General features: G+C 42.0%; 2 protein-coding genes across 5 annotated transcripts in view; both read right to left on the reverse strand.

Annotated features, from left to right (window-relative positions):
- Positions 1-8,806, reverse strand: part of rfx3 (regulatory factor X, 3 (influences HLA class II expression)) — a 56,203-nt gene extending 47,397 nt beyond the window's left edge. For all 4 annotated transcript variants that reach the window (XM_042302192.1, XM_024380784.2, XM_024380785.2 and 1 more), the window contains exon 1: positions 8,629-8,806. The gene's annotated coding sequence lies outside the window, so the exon portion shown is untranslated. The remainder of the gene's footprint in view (positions 1-8,628) is intronic.
- A 2,445-nt stretch (positions 8,807-11,251) lies between these two features.
- The window catches only part of glis3 (GLIS family zinc finger 3), a 36,751-nt gene continuing 30,645 nt past the window's right edge, over positions 11,252-17,357 (reverse strand). The window contains exons 9-11 of the mRNA XM_024380782.2: positions 13,345-13,514; positions 12,312-12,497; positions 11,252-12,207 (exon numbers count right to left, since the gene is read on the reverse strand). Coding sequence (XP_024236550.1) covers positions 12,083-12,207; positions 12,312-12,497; positions 13,345-13,514 — 481 coding nt within the window. The 3' untranslated portion in view covers positions 11,252-12,082. The remainder of the gene's footprint in view (positions 12,208-12,311; positions 12,498-13,344; positions 13,515-17,357) is intronic.

Raw genomic sequence — 17,357 nt, forward strand, 5'->3', positions numbered from 1 at the left:
GCCTCTTTACTGTGTCGCCACCATGCTCGATGCTAGGTACAAGGACCACTACTTCTTTAACAGGCATTCTCTCTGAGCCTCTTTACTGTGTCGCCACCATGCTCGATGCTAGGTACTAGGACCATTACTTCTTTAACAGGCATTCTCTCTGAGCCTCTTTACTGTGTCGCCACCATGCTCTATGCTAGGTACTAGGACCACTACGTCGATACAGACAAGAAACAGGGTTTACGTGAGATGTTCCATACACAGCTGGACAAGATGGAAACGGACACAGTGACAGTGCGCACCGAGGAAGAGAGGTCACGGACAGACAGAGCTGAAACTTCACATGTATGATGAAATCCTGGTTGAGAATATAACAACTGAACAATGAAACAGCACAGCAAGTAAGGTGAAAGAAATAGGTTTTGATTATGTTTTACTGGTAATGGGGACATACTTTATTTAACCAGGTAGGCTAGTTTACAACTGCGACATGGCCAAGATAAAGCAAAGCAGTGCGACACAAACAACACAGAGTTACACAGAATAAACAAACATACAGTTATTAACACAATAGAGAAAAAGTATATATACAGTGTATGCAAATGAGGTAAGATAAGGGAGGTAGGCAATAAATAGACCATAGTGGCGAAATAATTACAATTTAGCAATTAAACACTGGAGTGATAGATGTGCAAAAGGTGAAAGTGCAAGTAGAGATACTGGGGTGCAAAGGAGCAAAAATATAACAGCATGGGGATAAGGAAGTTGGATAGGCTATTTACAGATGGGCTATGTACAGGTGCAGTGATCTGTGAGCTGCTCTGACAACTGGTGCTTAAAGCTAGTGAGGGAGATATGGGTCTACAGCTTCAGTGATTTTTGCAATTCGTTCCAGTCATTGGCAGCAGAGAACTGGAAGGAAAGGCGGCTGAACGAGGAATTGTCTTTGGGGGTGACTAGGGAAATATACCTGCTAGAGCACATGCTACGGGTGGGTGCTGCTATGGTGACCAATGAGCTGAGATAAGGTGGGGCTTTACGTAGCAAAGACTTATAGATGACCTGGAGCCAGTGGGTTTGGCGTCAAATATGAAGCGAGGGCCAGCCAACGAGAGCATACAGGTCGCAGTGGTGGGTAGTATAAGGGGCTTTGGTGACAAAATGGATGGCACTGTGATAGACTGCATACAATTTGCTGAGTAGAGTGTTGTAGGCTATTTTGTAAATGACATCGCCGAAGTCAAGAATGGGCAGGATAGTCAGTTTTACGAGGGTATGTTTGGCAGCATGAGTGAAGGATGCTTTGCTACGAAATAGGAAGCCGATTCTATATTTAATTTTGGATTGGAGATGCTTAATGCGAGTCTGAAAGGAGAGTTTACAGTCTAACCAGACACCTAGGTATTTGTAGTTGTCCACATATTCTAAGTCAGAACCGTACAGAGTAGTGATACTAGATGAGCGGGCAGGTGTGGGCAGCAATCGGTTTTAGAGCATTCATTTAGTTTTACTTGCATTTAAGACTGATTGGAGAACTATTCAAAACACAATGTCACTGACAAGGTTCTATGCATCTCTCGATGAACAAAACTTTCCAAAGATTAGGAGTCATGCTCAGAAGATGTTTAGGTCAACCTATGTATGTGAACAGACATTTTCAGTGACGAAATATAACGAGTCAAGGCACAGATCATCTCTTACTGATTCTCACCTCTCAGCAATCCGACGCATAGCGACGTCAGAAACTATAACTGATTTCACTGCTCTAGTCAATGCCCATCAGAGACTTCACTCCTCACGCTGATTGAGTAGTTTAAACGTAAATGTTGAGCTCTCTCTGTGTTTTTGTGCATAACCATTAACAAGAGTTCTGTCCGTGGTGCTGAATGCACAGTGTACTTTCGCTCTGTGTAGTTCATTGCATGTTAAATAATGAAAATACCTACCAAAAGGAGAACATTGTGGTTTATTTCTGTGCATGTTAAAAAATTTGAATAAGTAGCATATCTGGACGTGATTTACAGTAGATACATGTCAGCACAGTCATACACATGTATAATCCTGTAATATGATTCTGGCCCACGATGGCAAAAATATATTCTAATGTGGCCCTCCATGGAAAATAATTGCCTAGGCTAGACCCTTGAGACATTAACTTAATCTACATAACACAAGATTGCACATGGTCATGTGTAGTGGCCTTTCAGTGGAGACCTTCCTGCTTTTGCACACGGGTGAGTGTCCAGCTGTAGACTGGTGGTGAATTGGAGGTGCTTAATGCGAGTCTGAAAGGAGAGTTTACAGTCTAACCAGACACCTAGGTATTTGTAGTTGTCCACATATTATAAGTCAGAACCGTACAGAGTAGTGATACTAGATGAGCGGGCAGGTGTGGGCAGCGATCGGTTTCCCCCCAAGACACTAACCTCATCTACATAGCTCATGTACAAAGCAGTACAAGTTTACTGAGTGACTGATTCAAAACAGTAATATAAAAATATAAAACCAAGATGAAATGTGTTGGTACATGTTTCATTAGCTGAAATAAAAGATCCCAGAAATGTTCCATACGCACAAAAAGTTTATTTCTCTCAAATTTGGTTCACATCCCTGTTAGTGAGCATTCCCTCCTTTGCCAAGATAATCCATCCACCTGACATGTGTGCCATATCAAGAAGCTGATTAAACAGCATAATCATTACACAGGTGCACCTTGTGCTGGGGGCAATAAAAGGCCACTAAAATGCGCAGTTGTCACAACAATGCAACAGATGTCTTAAGTTGAGGGTATGGGCAATTGTCATGCTGACTGCAGGAATGTCCACCAGAGCTGTTGCCAGAGAATTGAATGTTCATTTCTCTACCATAAGCTGCTTCCAACACCATTTTAGAGAATTTAGCAGTACGTCCAACCAGTCTCCCAACCGCAGACCACATGCAACCACGCCAGCACAGGACCGCCACATCCGGCTTCTTCACCTGCGGGATCGTCTGAGACCAGCCACCCTAAGAACTGATGAAACTGAGGAGTATCTCTGTCTGTAATAAAGCCCTTTTGTGGGGAAAAAAAACAAATTGATTGGCAAGGCCTGGCTCCCCAGTGGGTGGCCTTATGGCCCTCCCAGGCCCACACATGGCTGAACCCCTGCCCAGTCATGTGAAATCCATAGATTAGGGCCTATTGAATTTATTTCAATTGACTGATTTCCTTATGTGAACTGTAACTCATGTTGCATTTACATATTTGTACAGTATAAGTACAAATAACCAGACAAATACATTTGCAGACCTTTTAGATATGTATTTACTACCACATGAAAAAAATGGTGCAACGTAAAAACAGGTGAAGTGTGATGAAAAGGGAAGACTTTTTAAAACAAAGTAAACACCAGTAACACATGAATGAGGAAATAAGTATAAAAAAATATGCAAAAAAAAAAACAGTAAATTACCCACCACCCTAATGTATGAATAATATATATTTTTTAAAGCACAATCGTTTTTGGAGTGAGACAAACAAGAGACGTTGATCAGCAGGAATAGACACCATCCCTGGTACCACGACGTCGTAGACAGCCTTTGCTGAACACTGCTGCGGTTTCTGGAACTCCTGCTGCAGGCATCCACGCGCTGCATAATGTCAGTGTCCAAAGGATCCCAGGCGGTCTTCCTCTTCCGGCCATTGGAGCTGGGCCGGGGAGATGGGATGGAGGTTGATGGAGTTGCAGGGCAGAGAGCACGGGTCTTTGCTAGCCGGGGAGATGATGAATCAAGGGGCGATAAACCACCTGTAGATGGGGCCCCTCAGGGCTCAGCTCCATCTCCGGACTGTCCAAAACACCACAAAAGCAGATGGTGAATACAATGCAAGCAATCTTAAACCATCTCCATGGACTCCTTTGAGTTGAAATGTTTACCCAAAAGAAATGATTTCATAAACATCTCAATCTAATTAACACACACACCACTCTGTAGGTTTTCTGGTGTTTGAACTAGCCCTCAGTATGATAACACAGCCACTGAACATTTTCCACACTCACAATTTTGCCCATTCAGAAAAGAGCTGATTTCACATGTTCTAACAAGGTCCGCTAAACATAAGATCACAAACACACACACTGACTGCACAAAACGACTCGGCTGCGTGACGAGTACATACCGTATCTGGCATATTGGTGTCTGTCTGATGATGCTTCACGTGAACACGAAGCCAATCTAGTGGTCTGACAATCGGTGGGACAGACACCCACTACTCATCTCCTTCACCTTTTTCAGATTGCAAACATACCGGTCCTGAATCTTTCTCCATGTTTCTTTGATATCAGTACCGGTGTTCAAATTCTGTGATATCTCCCTCCAGCTGTTGTCTTTTGCTTGTCCGAATACAACCGCATCAAAGGGTTGTAAACGTTCTCGTATTGTCTCACCAGCTCGCACAGACGCTCCTCCAAACTAAACATAGAAATAATTGCGCTTAACAAATCTCGAAATAAAAAGCACAAAAAAGGAAGGTTGCAAATAGTAGAACGAAGAAGCAGAACATCGATCTCTTCTGTGTTTATACCAGAAGGGATACTGGAAAGTATGTGACACACAGGGGTGCGACTTCCATTGCAAAACTCACTCAATACTGCCCCTCAGTCTTTGCAAGGAATAATAAGTCGGGTCTCGATTTCCAGGTAGGAAAAAAATGGGTTAAATGACGGAGCTGCCCTTTTGTGACAAAATAACGACATTGCAACACTGCGCTCCGTCTGCCATTTGTGTATTATACGTAGACCCCTCAATGTTACCTACCCATGAGTCCCCTCTCTCTCTATTTACTCTAACCAGCATCCCCACCCACTGAGCACCGACCGACACAGGACGTCCATGGATGTTGAAAAGTAGTTGAAATTTGGTCAGCCCGCCGTGGCCTTGATTTCACTGTCCACGGACGTTTTTGGTCCGGTCTGGACCATGATTGGTTCTGATTTGGTTTGGTCACCAATCATAGACATCTATGTTTCACAAGTTTAACAGCACAGTACAGTACAGAAAAGTAGAGTATAGTTCAGTACAGCAGAGTTTAGTACAGTAGACCACACTAAAGAAGAGTACAGTATAATGTACTGAACTATACTCTACTCTGTGATGTGCTGTAGTACTCTACTGTGCTCTATTGTACTGTGATATTCAAACTTGTGAAACAGACAGCTATGATGTTTCAGATTTGGTCCGGTCCAGACCAACCAAATGTGGTCTTGTTTCAGGTGGAGCTCATTAAAATAATAGTCAGTGTGTAGAATAACACCCATGAGGTATATGCAAAGGAGGATGTTGCATATTTCTACCTTTGTGTACGTATTCAGGTTACATCACCATGAAGAGAATGAAATGCATATCCATAATTATTCATTTCTTTGTAGTACAGATCAGGGACCCACAATGTAATTCTGTTACTGGGTGTCAATACACTTCACTTACTGTAGTTCAATAACCAAAAGAGATTTCTTCAAACTCAAATGGCTCCATTTTTTAAAGCTGGCTTTAAGGACCCACTAGTGTCAAACACACGTTAGTTTGTGATTTTAAAAATGAGCGCACTGGCATTTTACAGCCCTATAATGCCAGGTTCGGCAATTTACCTGTCTAACATCAGCTCACTTGGCCCCCGACTGGCGCAGCAGTTTAAGGAACTGCAACACTTCAGATGCTGGTTCGAGCCCAGGATTTCAACCTCTCCATGGCCCAGTCTGTGATACCTACATATTTCAAGCAGTCTACCATAGTCCCTGTGCCCAAGAACACCAAGGTAACCTGTCTAAAAGACTATCATCCTGCAGCACTCACATCTGTATCCATGAAATGCTTTGAAAGGCTGGTCATGGCTCACATCAACACTATCATCCCAGACACCTTGGACCCACTCCAATTCCCATACCGCTCCAACAGATACACAGATGATGCATTTTCTATTGCACTCCACACTGCCCTTTCCCACCTGGACAAAAGGAACACCTACATGAGAATGCTGTTGATTGATTACAGCTTAGCATTCAACACCATAGTGAAGTCGAAGCTCATCCCTAAGCTAATGTCCCTGGGACTGAACACCTCCCTCTGCAACTGAATCCTGGACTTCCTGACGGACCGCCTGCAGGTGGTGAGGGTAGGCAACAACACATCCATCATGCTGACCCACAGCATGGGGGCTCCTGAGGGCCCATGCCAAATGCCCTCAGATACTAAAAAAGTTATACAGCCGCACCATCGAGAGCATCTTGACTGGCTGCATCACCTCTTGCTTTGGCAACAGCTTGACATCCGACCGCAAGGTGCTACAGAGGGTAGTGTGTTTGGCCCAGTACATCACTGGGGCCATGCTCCCTGCCATCCAGGACCTATATACCAGGCGGTGTCAGAGGTAGCCGTGAAAAATGGTCAAAGACTCCAGCCACAGAGTGTTCTCTGCTGCAGCACAGCAAGCTTTACCAATGCACCCAAGTCTGGAACCAACAGGACCCTGAAACAGCTTCCACCCCCAAGCCATAAGACTTCTAAACAATACTGCTAAAAAGCTAATCAAATGGCGACCCGAACTACCTGCATTGACTCTTTTTTGCACTAACTCTCTTGCACCGACTACGCACACACACTGGACTGTACACACGCTGGGCTGTACAGTACTTACATCCCAACACACACACACTACATATGCCCACACACACACACACACAACATGCACACTGATGCCTCACACTCACAAACTTTCACACTCACCACATACGCTGCTGCTACTGTCTATTATCTATCCTGTTGTGTAGTCACTTTACCGCTACCTCAAATACGTCGTACACCTCCCCGCACAGCGACTCGGTACTGGTACTCCCTGTATATAGCCATGTTATTTTCTACTCCCTATATATAGCAATGTTGACTGCAACACTCCAAACATAGGCTATTGAGCAAACACTGGATTGTTTTAATTTTTACTGTGTCTAATACTCGTTACTGTAGCCTATTCTATTTAATAAACTACAGTTTCAATCCACAATGGACCAGGATATGAATATTCCATGCTGAACTGGAGTTGATCACAATGCAAATGTCAATAACCTACATAATTTGAGACAAATGGCTGCAGTATTAAGCCATGGCACGTGTTGCGTTGATTGGCGAGTGAGTGGTCAAACCCTTGTCACACCTACAACTTGTTTATTCATCAAAACCCAGTCCTTTCGCACCATGACCAGCTATTGCACTCATAATTCCACCTGTGAAAATAGCTAAAATATGTCTGACACACCACAGGACCTATAGGTCTACCACCAGTGCTTAGAGTTACCATTGAGTTCGGGTCGTTAAATACAGTGTCATGTCATAACGGACACCCAATTATTTTTAGGAAAATATGGTCGCATAAAAAAATATGATTCTGTGTAAATTGTCCAAAGTAGTCCTTCTGCATAGAGTCGTTTGATTTGTTAAACTTTGAAATGTTTTTTTGATGGCATACATTTTAAAGTAAAAGATGGAAGTCAGTCTCGGCTTAATTCAGTTACCATGGTCATGGAATTGCCCTATGACAGCTGCATTTATTATGTGCTGTCTTTAAGATGACAGTCTCTACTTCACTGTTCTACCTGCTCAAAAGTACATATCTCTCTGAGACACACATGCAACTGTAGCTAAATGTCAACGTGACAGCTATTATTGCTTTTACTTTTTGTATTAGCTTCAAAAATGTTAGCTAGCTAATGCACTGTGCCATAGGCATTTCAAACTGGCCACCTAACTAGCTGTAGCTAGATGGGATATAATTTATGAAACTAGCAGGTTAAAAGGGTAAAGGTTTGTGATAAGAGACCTGAGATCAATACAAATTGAAGGTTTAGCTAAAGTAGCTAGCGTGGCTATCCGCTCTCGCTAACAGCGTTAGCTAGCTGACGAAGCCTTTGTGGCACCTGCTTCGCAAAGCTAACGTTAGCTACAAAGGAAACTAGCTGGCTAGCCAAGACAAAAGGGAGAAGCTACTGCTAACCTCAATTAGCAATTGCTGAATGAAGGTGGTACCAGTTCGAATTTATTCAAAATGCCAAAGCAAGTAGTTATATCTTGTATAATATTATTGAAAATGTTTCGTATCTTGACAGCCACCAACATCACACCAGGAAGTTAGCGGTCATTGAACGAGACACATAAATCAGACACCTGCTCTGTAACGTTAGCTAACGTTAGTTGCGTTGCTAACTTAGCCAACACACGCTATCTACGGTGGCTATCGCGCTAGCTATCTAGCGTTAGCTGTCATTGGACAGCCGACGAACAGCACAGCAAACTCGGGTAGAATAGCTAACTAACAGAAACATCTTTTTTTTGACGTACTGTTAACAGCCTGGTTCATTAGGTAGCCAGTTTACTTTCGCAGATAACGTTAAGCACATTGCTTTCTTCTAACAACGTTAACAAGTGCTGGAAGGAAATAACATCTAACATCAGATCAGCTAACTATCGTTAACCATGTAGCTAATAAAGGAGGGCAGACATTAACTTGCTCATGACAAAACTAGCAAGCTAGACATTTAATACATAAAGTAAAATGCTTTGGCGAAGAATCGAGAAAACAGATGCTGTTAGAAATAGTAAGTATATTCAAACCTGGGCTGAGGACTGGTTGATGAGGATGAAGTGAGGATGGTGGAGGTGGCAATGATGGAACGAAAGGTTGTTGTTGTTGGTGGGTTACAGTCGCCAGGACTACGGTGACTATGGCGCTGCCTCACTGGGCAACAGTTGCTATAAAACTCACCGGGCGCAACCTAACAGAATATTCTGTAGGAGGAGCTGCGATGAGGGAGCGTTGGAGGGATGCATATTAAGGTTTATTTGATAAATCGATGTATGTGCTCCTGATAAGAAGAAAACAATTATTATAAAAGAAAAACTGCTTGGTATTATAAGCGGTATTAAAATGAATTAACATCAATATAACGTTAGTGAATCTTTCATCTTTCATTTACTCAGAACATCATCACATTAGGGTGGATTGATCACAATATTCTTGGTTCAATAAGTCTTCAAATGTATGAAAAATGGCAATAGAAATATCACAGAATGTTTCGTGCGCACAATACAACATGGCAAACAACATTAATAATCGCGTTAGTTCATTGAATCAGGTTATTTCCCAAGGCGGGACTACCATGCACCAATAGGTGATAAAGAGTGGTTGAGATAACAAAGAAAGGAGGCAACCATCCATCCATCCCTTTCTCTCTCTCTCTCTCTCTCTCTCTCTCTCTCTCTCTCTCTCTCTCTCTCTCTCTCTCTCTCTCTCTCTCTCTCTCTCTCTCTCTCTCTCTCTCTCTCTCTCTCTCTCTCTCTCTCTCAGACAGACACAGACAACACAAACCATATAAACACAGAGATATTAGTGAATATGTCATTTTTAAGCCAAATTAAACTTGAAGCTACAGCCAGATCATGTAAAATCTTGTGTTTTAGTGAAAGGCTGTACATAATTGCATTAGCCTAACAGTTCACAGATACGGATAGTGAACCTATTAGACATTACTATAAGGGACTTTTTGGAGTCTATTTCTAAATATGGTCCATCGATGCCATTCGAATGTTTCAGTTTAACCTTTAAAAGGTACAAATAATTGCTTTATTCCATCCAATCAATAATGGGCATTTTCAGAGCCAGCTAGGAAAAAAGTAAACTAAGGTTACTTCTGTAATACACATTACTTTGTCATTAATTACATGTAATTTACACTCTAGATATTTTCTATTGTTTAGGTCCAAATTAACAGTCAGTGTTTCATAATCATCTACCTACGCCTCTAAATATAATAAATTACAAGCTTTTTCCCCCCTTCTTACACAATGATGTACAATAGTACAGACATGCCTTCGCACAGGCACCTCAATTTTCTCTAGGCTCAGTCATTAAAACATTTAATTAATCTGACAAGCAGAAAAACACACACAATTCAGGTTAGATTCCTCTAATATATTTTGCACAAAAGAACTTTGATTTATCCAAGAACATTAATTACACTGAACAAAAATATAAATGCAACATGCAACCATTTCAACCATTTCATTTTTTTACTGAGTTACAGTTCATATAAGGAAATCAGTCAATTTGAAATAAATAAATTAGGCCCTAATCTACAGTATGGATTTCACATGACTGAGAATATAGATATGCATCTGTTGGTCACAGATACCTTTAAAAAAAAAAAAAAAAGGTAGAGCATGGATCCTAAAACCATTCAGTATCTGGTGTGACCACCATTTGCCTCGCATAGAGTTGATCAGGCTGTTGATTGTGACCTGTGGAAGGTTGTCCCACTCCTCTTCAATGGCTGTGCGAAGTTGCTGGATATTCCCGGGAACTGGAACACACTGTCGTACACGTTGATTCAGAGCACCCCAACCATGCTCCTTGGGGGATACGGTATGTCTGGTGAGTATGCAGGCCACAGAAGAACTGGGACATTTTCAGCTTACAGGAATTGTGTACAGATGCTTGCGACCCTTGCCACCTGCCGGGTAGAGTTGAAACTGGGATTCATCCGTGAAGAGCACACCTCTACAGCATGCCAGTGGCCATTGAAGGTGAGCATTTGTCCACTGGTGAGGATGACGAGCACGCAGATGGGCTTCCCTGAGACGGTTTCTGACAGTTTGTGAAGGAATTCTTTGGTTGTGCAAACCCAGTTTCATCAGCTCTCCGGGTGGCTGGTCTCAGACGATCCCGCAGGTGAAAAAGCCGGATGTGGAGGTCCTGGGTCGGAGTGGTTTGCGGTTGTGCATGTGGTTTGCGGTTGCGAGGCCGGTTGGACGTAGTGCCAAATTTTCTAAAACCAGTGTTTCCCAAAGTCGGTCCTGGGGCCCCCCCTGGGTGCACTTTTTTTAATGCCCCTAACACTAGACAGCTGATTCAAATAATCAAAGCTTGATGATGAGTTGGTTATTTGAATGAGCTGTGTAGCGCTAGGGCAATAACCAAAACGTGCACCCAGGGGGGGCACCAAGGCCCGAGTTTGGGAAACCCTGCTCTAAAACGATGCTGGAGACGGCTTATGGTAGACAATTGAAGACCTTTGTAATGATCATGCTGTTTAATCAGCTTCTTGAAATGCCACACCAGTCAGGTGGATTGATTATCTTGGTAAAGGAGAAATGCTCACTAACAGGGATGTAACCAAATTTGTGCACAACATTTATTTGAGAGAAATAAGCTTTTTGTGCGTATGGAAAATTTCTCTGATCTTTTATTTCAGCTCATGAAACATGGGACCAACAGTTTACATGATGTATTTATATTTTTGTTCAGTATAATTCCTATGCTACTAACATGTTTTAAAAACAAAAGAACATGCCTTTCATGTGCTTTTTATGGTATCTACAGTAATTGCATAATAGGAGGGACAATATTTCGATACAACTGTAGTACAAATGCATTCAACTAATGTAAACATAAAAAATCCTCCAAAGCTCAAGACCATAGGCACCCACAGAAGTGTCATTTTTTTCAGTACAACACAATCTTTAGGAGGCATATTTCATTGTGGGCTTAGACTTCCGATGATACCGCAGGAGGTTGGTGGCACCTTAATTGTGGAGAACGGGCTTGTGTTAATGACTGGATCGGAATTGGCGGGATGGCAACAAATACATCAAACACATGGTTCCCAGGTGTTTGATGCCATTCCATTTGCTCTCTTCCCGGCCATTATTATGAGCTGTTCACCCCTCAGCAGCCTCTTGTGGATGATACTCACTTGAATGAAGACAGCATCTTGCAGACTTCAAAAGTAAGGATCTCAGAATAGTTTTTATGATACATATGACCATATGACTTGCCATTATGAAAACAATGTCGATTGAATAATATCAGTTAATATGTGATATGTATATGTTCATTTTGACAATTTAATTCATTAAAACTACTGTATGTCTCCTCTTGTCTACAGTTCTCACCCAATAGGGGCATCACACTCAGGTCAATGTCTGTGCGCATGGAGCTGGAGAACAATAGGGTTGTTGTAGGAGTATTATAGAAAGCATCTGCCTTAAGAAGTAAATAGATTTGCTGACGTCAACCCTCAGTGTAGATACCGGAGAGCTGGCTAGAGCAACGGTCCACCCCGCTGACATGTAGATAAGCGTCCTCTGACATCACTGGCGCCGGCAGATCCTGTGACGCACCTTGCAGGTCGTATACTGTGGATGCAGCACACACACAAGGGGTCATTGTTATACGATAGATGCAAATGAATGCACGTTGATCCGTACTGTACTGTAATTGTACTTTGTCTCTTCATTACCTGTGAGCCCAGACGACAGAGCTCTTTGGGAGATGTCTAGTCCATTCTGAGTGGTAAATGTTGGAGCAAAGCTGTCATCAAACACTGGGGTTTGCATCAGGTGACAGGAGTTGGTCTGCTTGGTGGATCTGTGTGTATCATCGTTGTATGACGGAGAGTACACCATTTGGATCTGACCACTAAAACCTGAGGAGGACAATAACAGGTACATCTAGTTATTTACATTTTACGAATAGATGAAGGGGGAGACTGAAGAATCTGTTTTCCTTCTCTGGTGTTTCCCACTTTTCATCTTCATTCATTGTTACTTCTTCCCACAAGCACATTGGCTTCATATCTTGATATTCATATGCACAAATAAATCTGGTATAGATAAAAGGTAGAATACTCAATTGTAGTTCTATGAACCCTTACAACCACCATGGCACCTTATGGAAGCACTATTACTCATCTGATACTACAGAACTGTACTTTTGAGTAGTTTGAAGCATTGTTCTTATGAAAACAATAGAAATGGTGCACAGCATGAACACCTTGTCAACATCAAGCACTGCTGGCAAGTCCAGTGGGGAAAATGTGCAGTCTATTTTAAGCTATGATCTAGAGAGTAAAGCTGCTTCTTCTTTCCGAAATAGAAAAACATCAGCCACCTGCTGCACAACAAACTGCATTAAGCCATGATCATCCTATATCTGAGAGTATCTGTCGAAACAGAATGTCAAACCACCCACACAATTATTTAATAGACTTTCACACAATAAAACTAACAGTAACTCTCATTTCAGAGCAGGCATTTCCCTGTGGAATTGTACCATTGTTTTCTTTCCGCAGGCACATTTCCACAGTCAATAAGCTACGCCCTCCTGTAGGTGCAGGTGTAATCCTATGCAGATCTCTGGGACGCATTATTGACCTGATCTGCTGTCCCTTTTGACATTCGAGGGAAGGATATCTTCAATTTAGTACATTAGCACCGAGTAGGTGAATGCAGTGAACATATTTCATGTGCCTGTATTTGGTAGATGTAATTTACCTGGGTGGTGGTCTGTTTTTACCACAGGAGTGTGACTGGGATGACTCAGAGCTGTGCTGGTCTTTAGGGATAAGCCAGTGGGATGGTGGTGGGTAAGAGGAGTGGAGGGACCAGGCAGTTGGTTTTGGTGTGACCCGGGGCTGAGGTGGTGGGGGGACCTATTGGCAAACCTGAAATGTTTCACAAACCGGTATATGAAATAATATCAGGTTGTTCAAGATACAAGTCGACATATAGAATTTAATCTGCACACCTGCTGCAAAACATCATGATACTGTGATACTGCCCCTGCAGTAGGCTTATTTTTTTATGCAACAACACACTCATACATCGTCACAAATCTCCAAGCAATCTATTTACAGTGCCTCCTAAAAACACGATTGACATGGGGAAAAGAGAGTGGGATATCAGCTGATCATTGATGTTGATGATTCATGTTAATCTGCTAGTTAGCTAGCTCGATTTCTTTTACTGATTGTGATTGACCTCTGTGTCTTTCTGTATCTCTCTGCTGCACGTATCAGCCAACCAGACAGAATATTGACGATGATGTTGGCTAAATCAAGTGTTATCAAGTGTTAATCAAATGTTATGCTGCTGTGGCAGTACTGTTGATATTTTAACTAAGTAGCTAGCTACACACACTCGATCGGCAGTCGCATCTCTCAAGCCATGCATGTTTGAATCTCTGTACAGGACAGACTGGGAAAATGCGCAACCGGCCACACGCGAGCTCCGTACAGGGCAGATCAACATGCACAACCAACGGAGTGGGTGGGGGGGGGTCACTGGTGTACCACAAACCCCCGCAAGCTGGGGGGCCCACAGGCTTTGGGGGCACCCAACCCCCAAAATGTATATATATATTTAGATTTCTTGAGGTTGGGGGCCCCCTTTGAGGTCGGCCCAATAGAATTAGGAATCAGAATACTGGAGTGGACATGAACCTTCTTATTGGATAAATGTCAGCCATTTTGGTCATGGAGTTGGTCAACCATGTGCAGTGCAGTGATAAGATATTGTGTAAAATAAGGAATTTGAATAATTTTTCTACACGGTTTGAACCTAGCTAGCCAAACCGTTTTAGAGGAATGATTCTATAAATTTTCTCAAATTAACTGCCAATATGCCAACATTCCATTCAAACAATTCATAGCCATACACTGGCTGAAATCAGCTGACGATAGGATTTAGACAAGTTGTAAATGCAACAAGTACTGATATTATTTAATAGCACTCTCAGCTTTCCAATTCATATTTTTTGAGACATCTCAAAATTGCAACCTTCATTTAACTAGGCAAGTCAGTTAAGAACAAATTCTTATTTACAATGACGGCCTACCCCAGCCAAACCCAGATGATGCTGGGCCCTATGGGACTCCCAATCACAGCAGGATGTGATTCAACCTGGATTTGAACCAGGGACTGTACTGACACCTCCTGCACTGAGATGCAGTGCCTTAGACCACTGCGCAACTCGTTTCTATGACCTGTAACGGAACTTTTCATTTTTGTCTGGTATTGTTAATGGGTATATTGGACACATTTTTGGGAGTTCAAAGACAACTTTGGTAATATTATAAACTTTAAAATATCTTGTTTCTAGTAGGCTACAGAATTAGAGGGGGTGAAAAGCAGAGTGAAAAGTATACAAATAAGCATAATAGGTTATGACACTTAAAGGGGTTTTGCAAAAGAGGTGTTCTGATTGGACAGAATTGGGCTGCCTGTGTAATGTGTAAACTAGTGCTGAGTGATTAACAGACATTTCAGTTATTTTCCGGCTTTTAAACAACTAATTGACTGACTTCGGTTCAATTATTTGAATTCCATTTTTTTTCTTCCTGTGAGCTCAATAAGCACATTGCACAGTTTCTCTAGAGATGAATCATTTCAAGCCTGAACCGTGCGATGTAGTAGGGAGTGTTAGTATTCTACATAGTTTAGAGCAGAAAACATTTAACTACAATGACCATAATCCATTGCACGCCTACTGGTCCGGTATGTGTGTTTCTTCTATGCCTGCTAATTTAGATAAGTGTGGGGCAGACATGGAGATAGATAGAGAGAGAGAGAGAGAGAGAGAGAGAGAGAGAAGAATGCACAATCGAGAGAGAGATAGATGTTGTTTTTTTATGTGGACCCCTCCCCAGTAAGCAACACAAAGTTACACCCTTGCCCCACAGACAGCTCTTTCAGTGAAAAGACACTGATATCTGACAAGTTTAAAAGAGGCCGCTAACTCATCACTGAGGGGTAGTAACATAGCACACCTCTCAGACTTTAAATAACCCATGTTAACTAAACACAGATACGTGAGAGAAATCTTAATGACTTGTTTTAGTCTGTTTGCCCAGACTAAAATGCCTGGTTACTTAAATATGGCAACCTTCTTTTCTCATACCAAGCATCAGAAAGTAAGAAAGAGGATATTGTGAAGAACATCCTTAGAAGGAAAGCCAAACAATGAGTGCTTTTATGGTGTATCTGTAAACCTTTTTCATTTTTCTTGCTGGCTGGCACCAGGGTAATAATTAAAATAATTGAGGTGTTTACAATGCAATTGATTAAGGGGATAACAATGCACAGGCTGAATGAGGAAATAAAGAAATCACATAATGGCAGTGAATAAAATAGCAAATGGGATTTTACAATCGATTTAACATCTAGAAAAGTAATTACAGCAATCCTCTTCCCAGAGCCTCTGAATGGTATTTTTCCAATTTTATAATTCACTTATTGAATTCCTGAGCCACTCTAGATGGTGGCTATAGCATCCACTAATGCAGGCCCTAGAGACTGATGAGGCAAAGCAAGGCCTGCTTTCATTGGCTGATTGTGTACCCAGAATCCTGTGGTGAATGCTGCGGCCTACCGCTGCTACCAGGACAATCAATCAGTGTCATTGAGAAGCCATGAGCATCTGGCTGCCCAAAACTTCAGAAAACACTCCTTCTCACCGCCTTTGAAGTGCATGGATGAAGAAATGTTTTTTTTTTGTGGGCTGACCAGGCAACAGTGTTGCTGGCCATTCCCAACCTGTAAAACCTCTTCCCAACCGCTCTCTTCACAGCTGAGGTGCTGCGGGCCACAAAAAAGCCCATTGGGGTCTTTCAAAAGGGGAGAAAATGGTGCTTTATTTTAATCAGATTATTCTAACTATGAGCTTACTGCCATGAAGCCATGACAACCGACGTTTAAGTACTTATTTGTTTCAGATCAGAAAAAAAAGAAGGAAAAGGGGATAGGCATTTAAATCAGTCATGGCTACAGTCACTCTGCCAACGGGAACTCAAAATGAATAGAAATACCAAGTCGCTTGCCCAACAGATGCAACTGGGCCTGCAGCAGGTTCTCTTCCCAGAAAGTAGATGTGAACATGTTTCAAAAACCAAACCACTTTACCAGGATGGATGAGAAATATAACCATCTATTCATCATTGTCTGACACATAGTCAGAGAGCCAGACATTATGCTACCAGCGATGCCATTAAAACACATATCTCGCCGTCAATGTCTTAGACACACCGAGAAAAGTATCTGCCAAAAGCCATCAATAGAGTGTCTTGAAGGGGCTGTGGCTTTCAACAGGACTAAGTAAGTTCTTTCACAATATACAGGTATCATTTTTTCACCTGCAGAATTCCAAGAACGCTGCTAATTGATTACCCAGTAGGAAGTGAGAGAGACTGAAAGACTGTTCTTAAGGTAATGACTTTCAGAACTTTCATGAGCCAGCACTTGTCATAACTACGAAACACATTCAATGTAAATGCCTCAACCGTTACACAAGATCTGGGAACATGACTGAATTCTCAAAGTCTCAAGGAAGGAACATTGAACGCAGTTATAGAAATCCTTGCTCGACTTCTAATCCTATATGTTTATTGTAAATTGATTACTGCATTTATGATGAGTAGCCTTAGTTACAGATATGTGACTAAATATGACTATTCATGATGAAATGTTTAAATAGCACCCACTTTTTTAGATCAAGACTAAGTCTCCTGCAC

This window comes from Oncorhynchus tshawytscha, linkage group LG20 (genome assembly GCF_018296145.1).
Source record: "Oncorhynchus tshawytscha isolate Ot180627B linkage group LG20, Otsh_v2.0, whole genome shotgun sequence".
NCBI classification, from domain to species: Eukaryota; Metazoa; Chordata; class Actinopteri; order Salmoniformes; family Salmonidae; genus Oncorhynchus; species Oncorhynchus tshawytscha.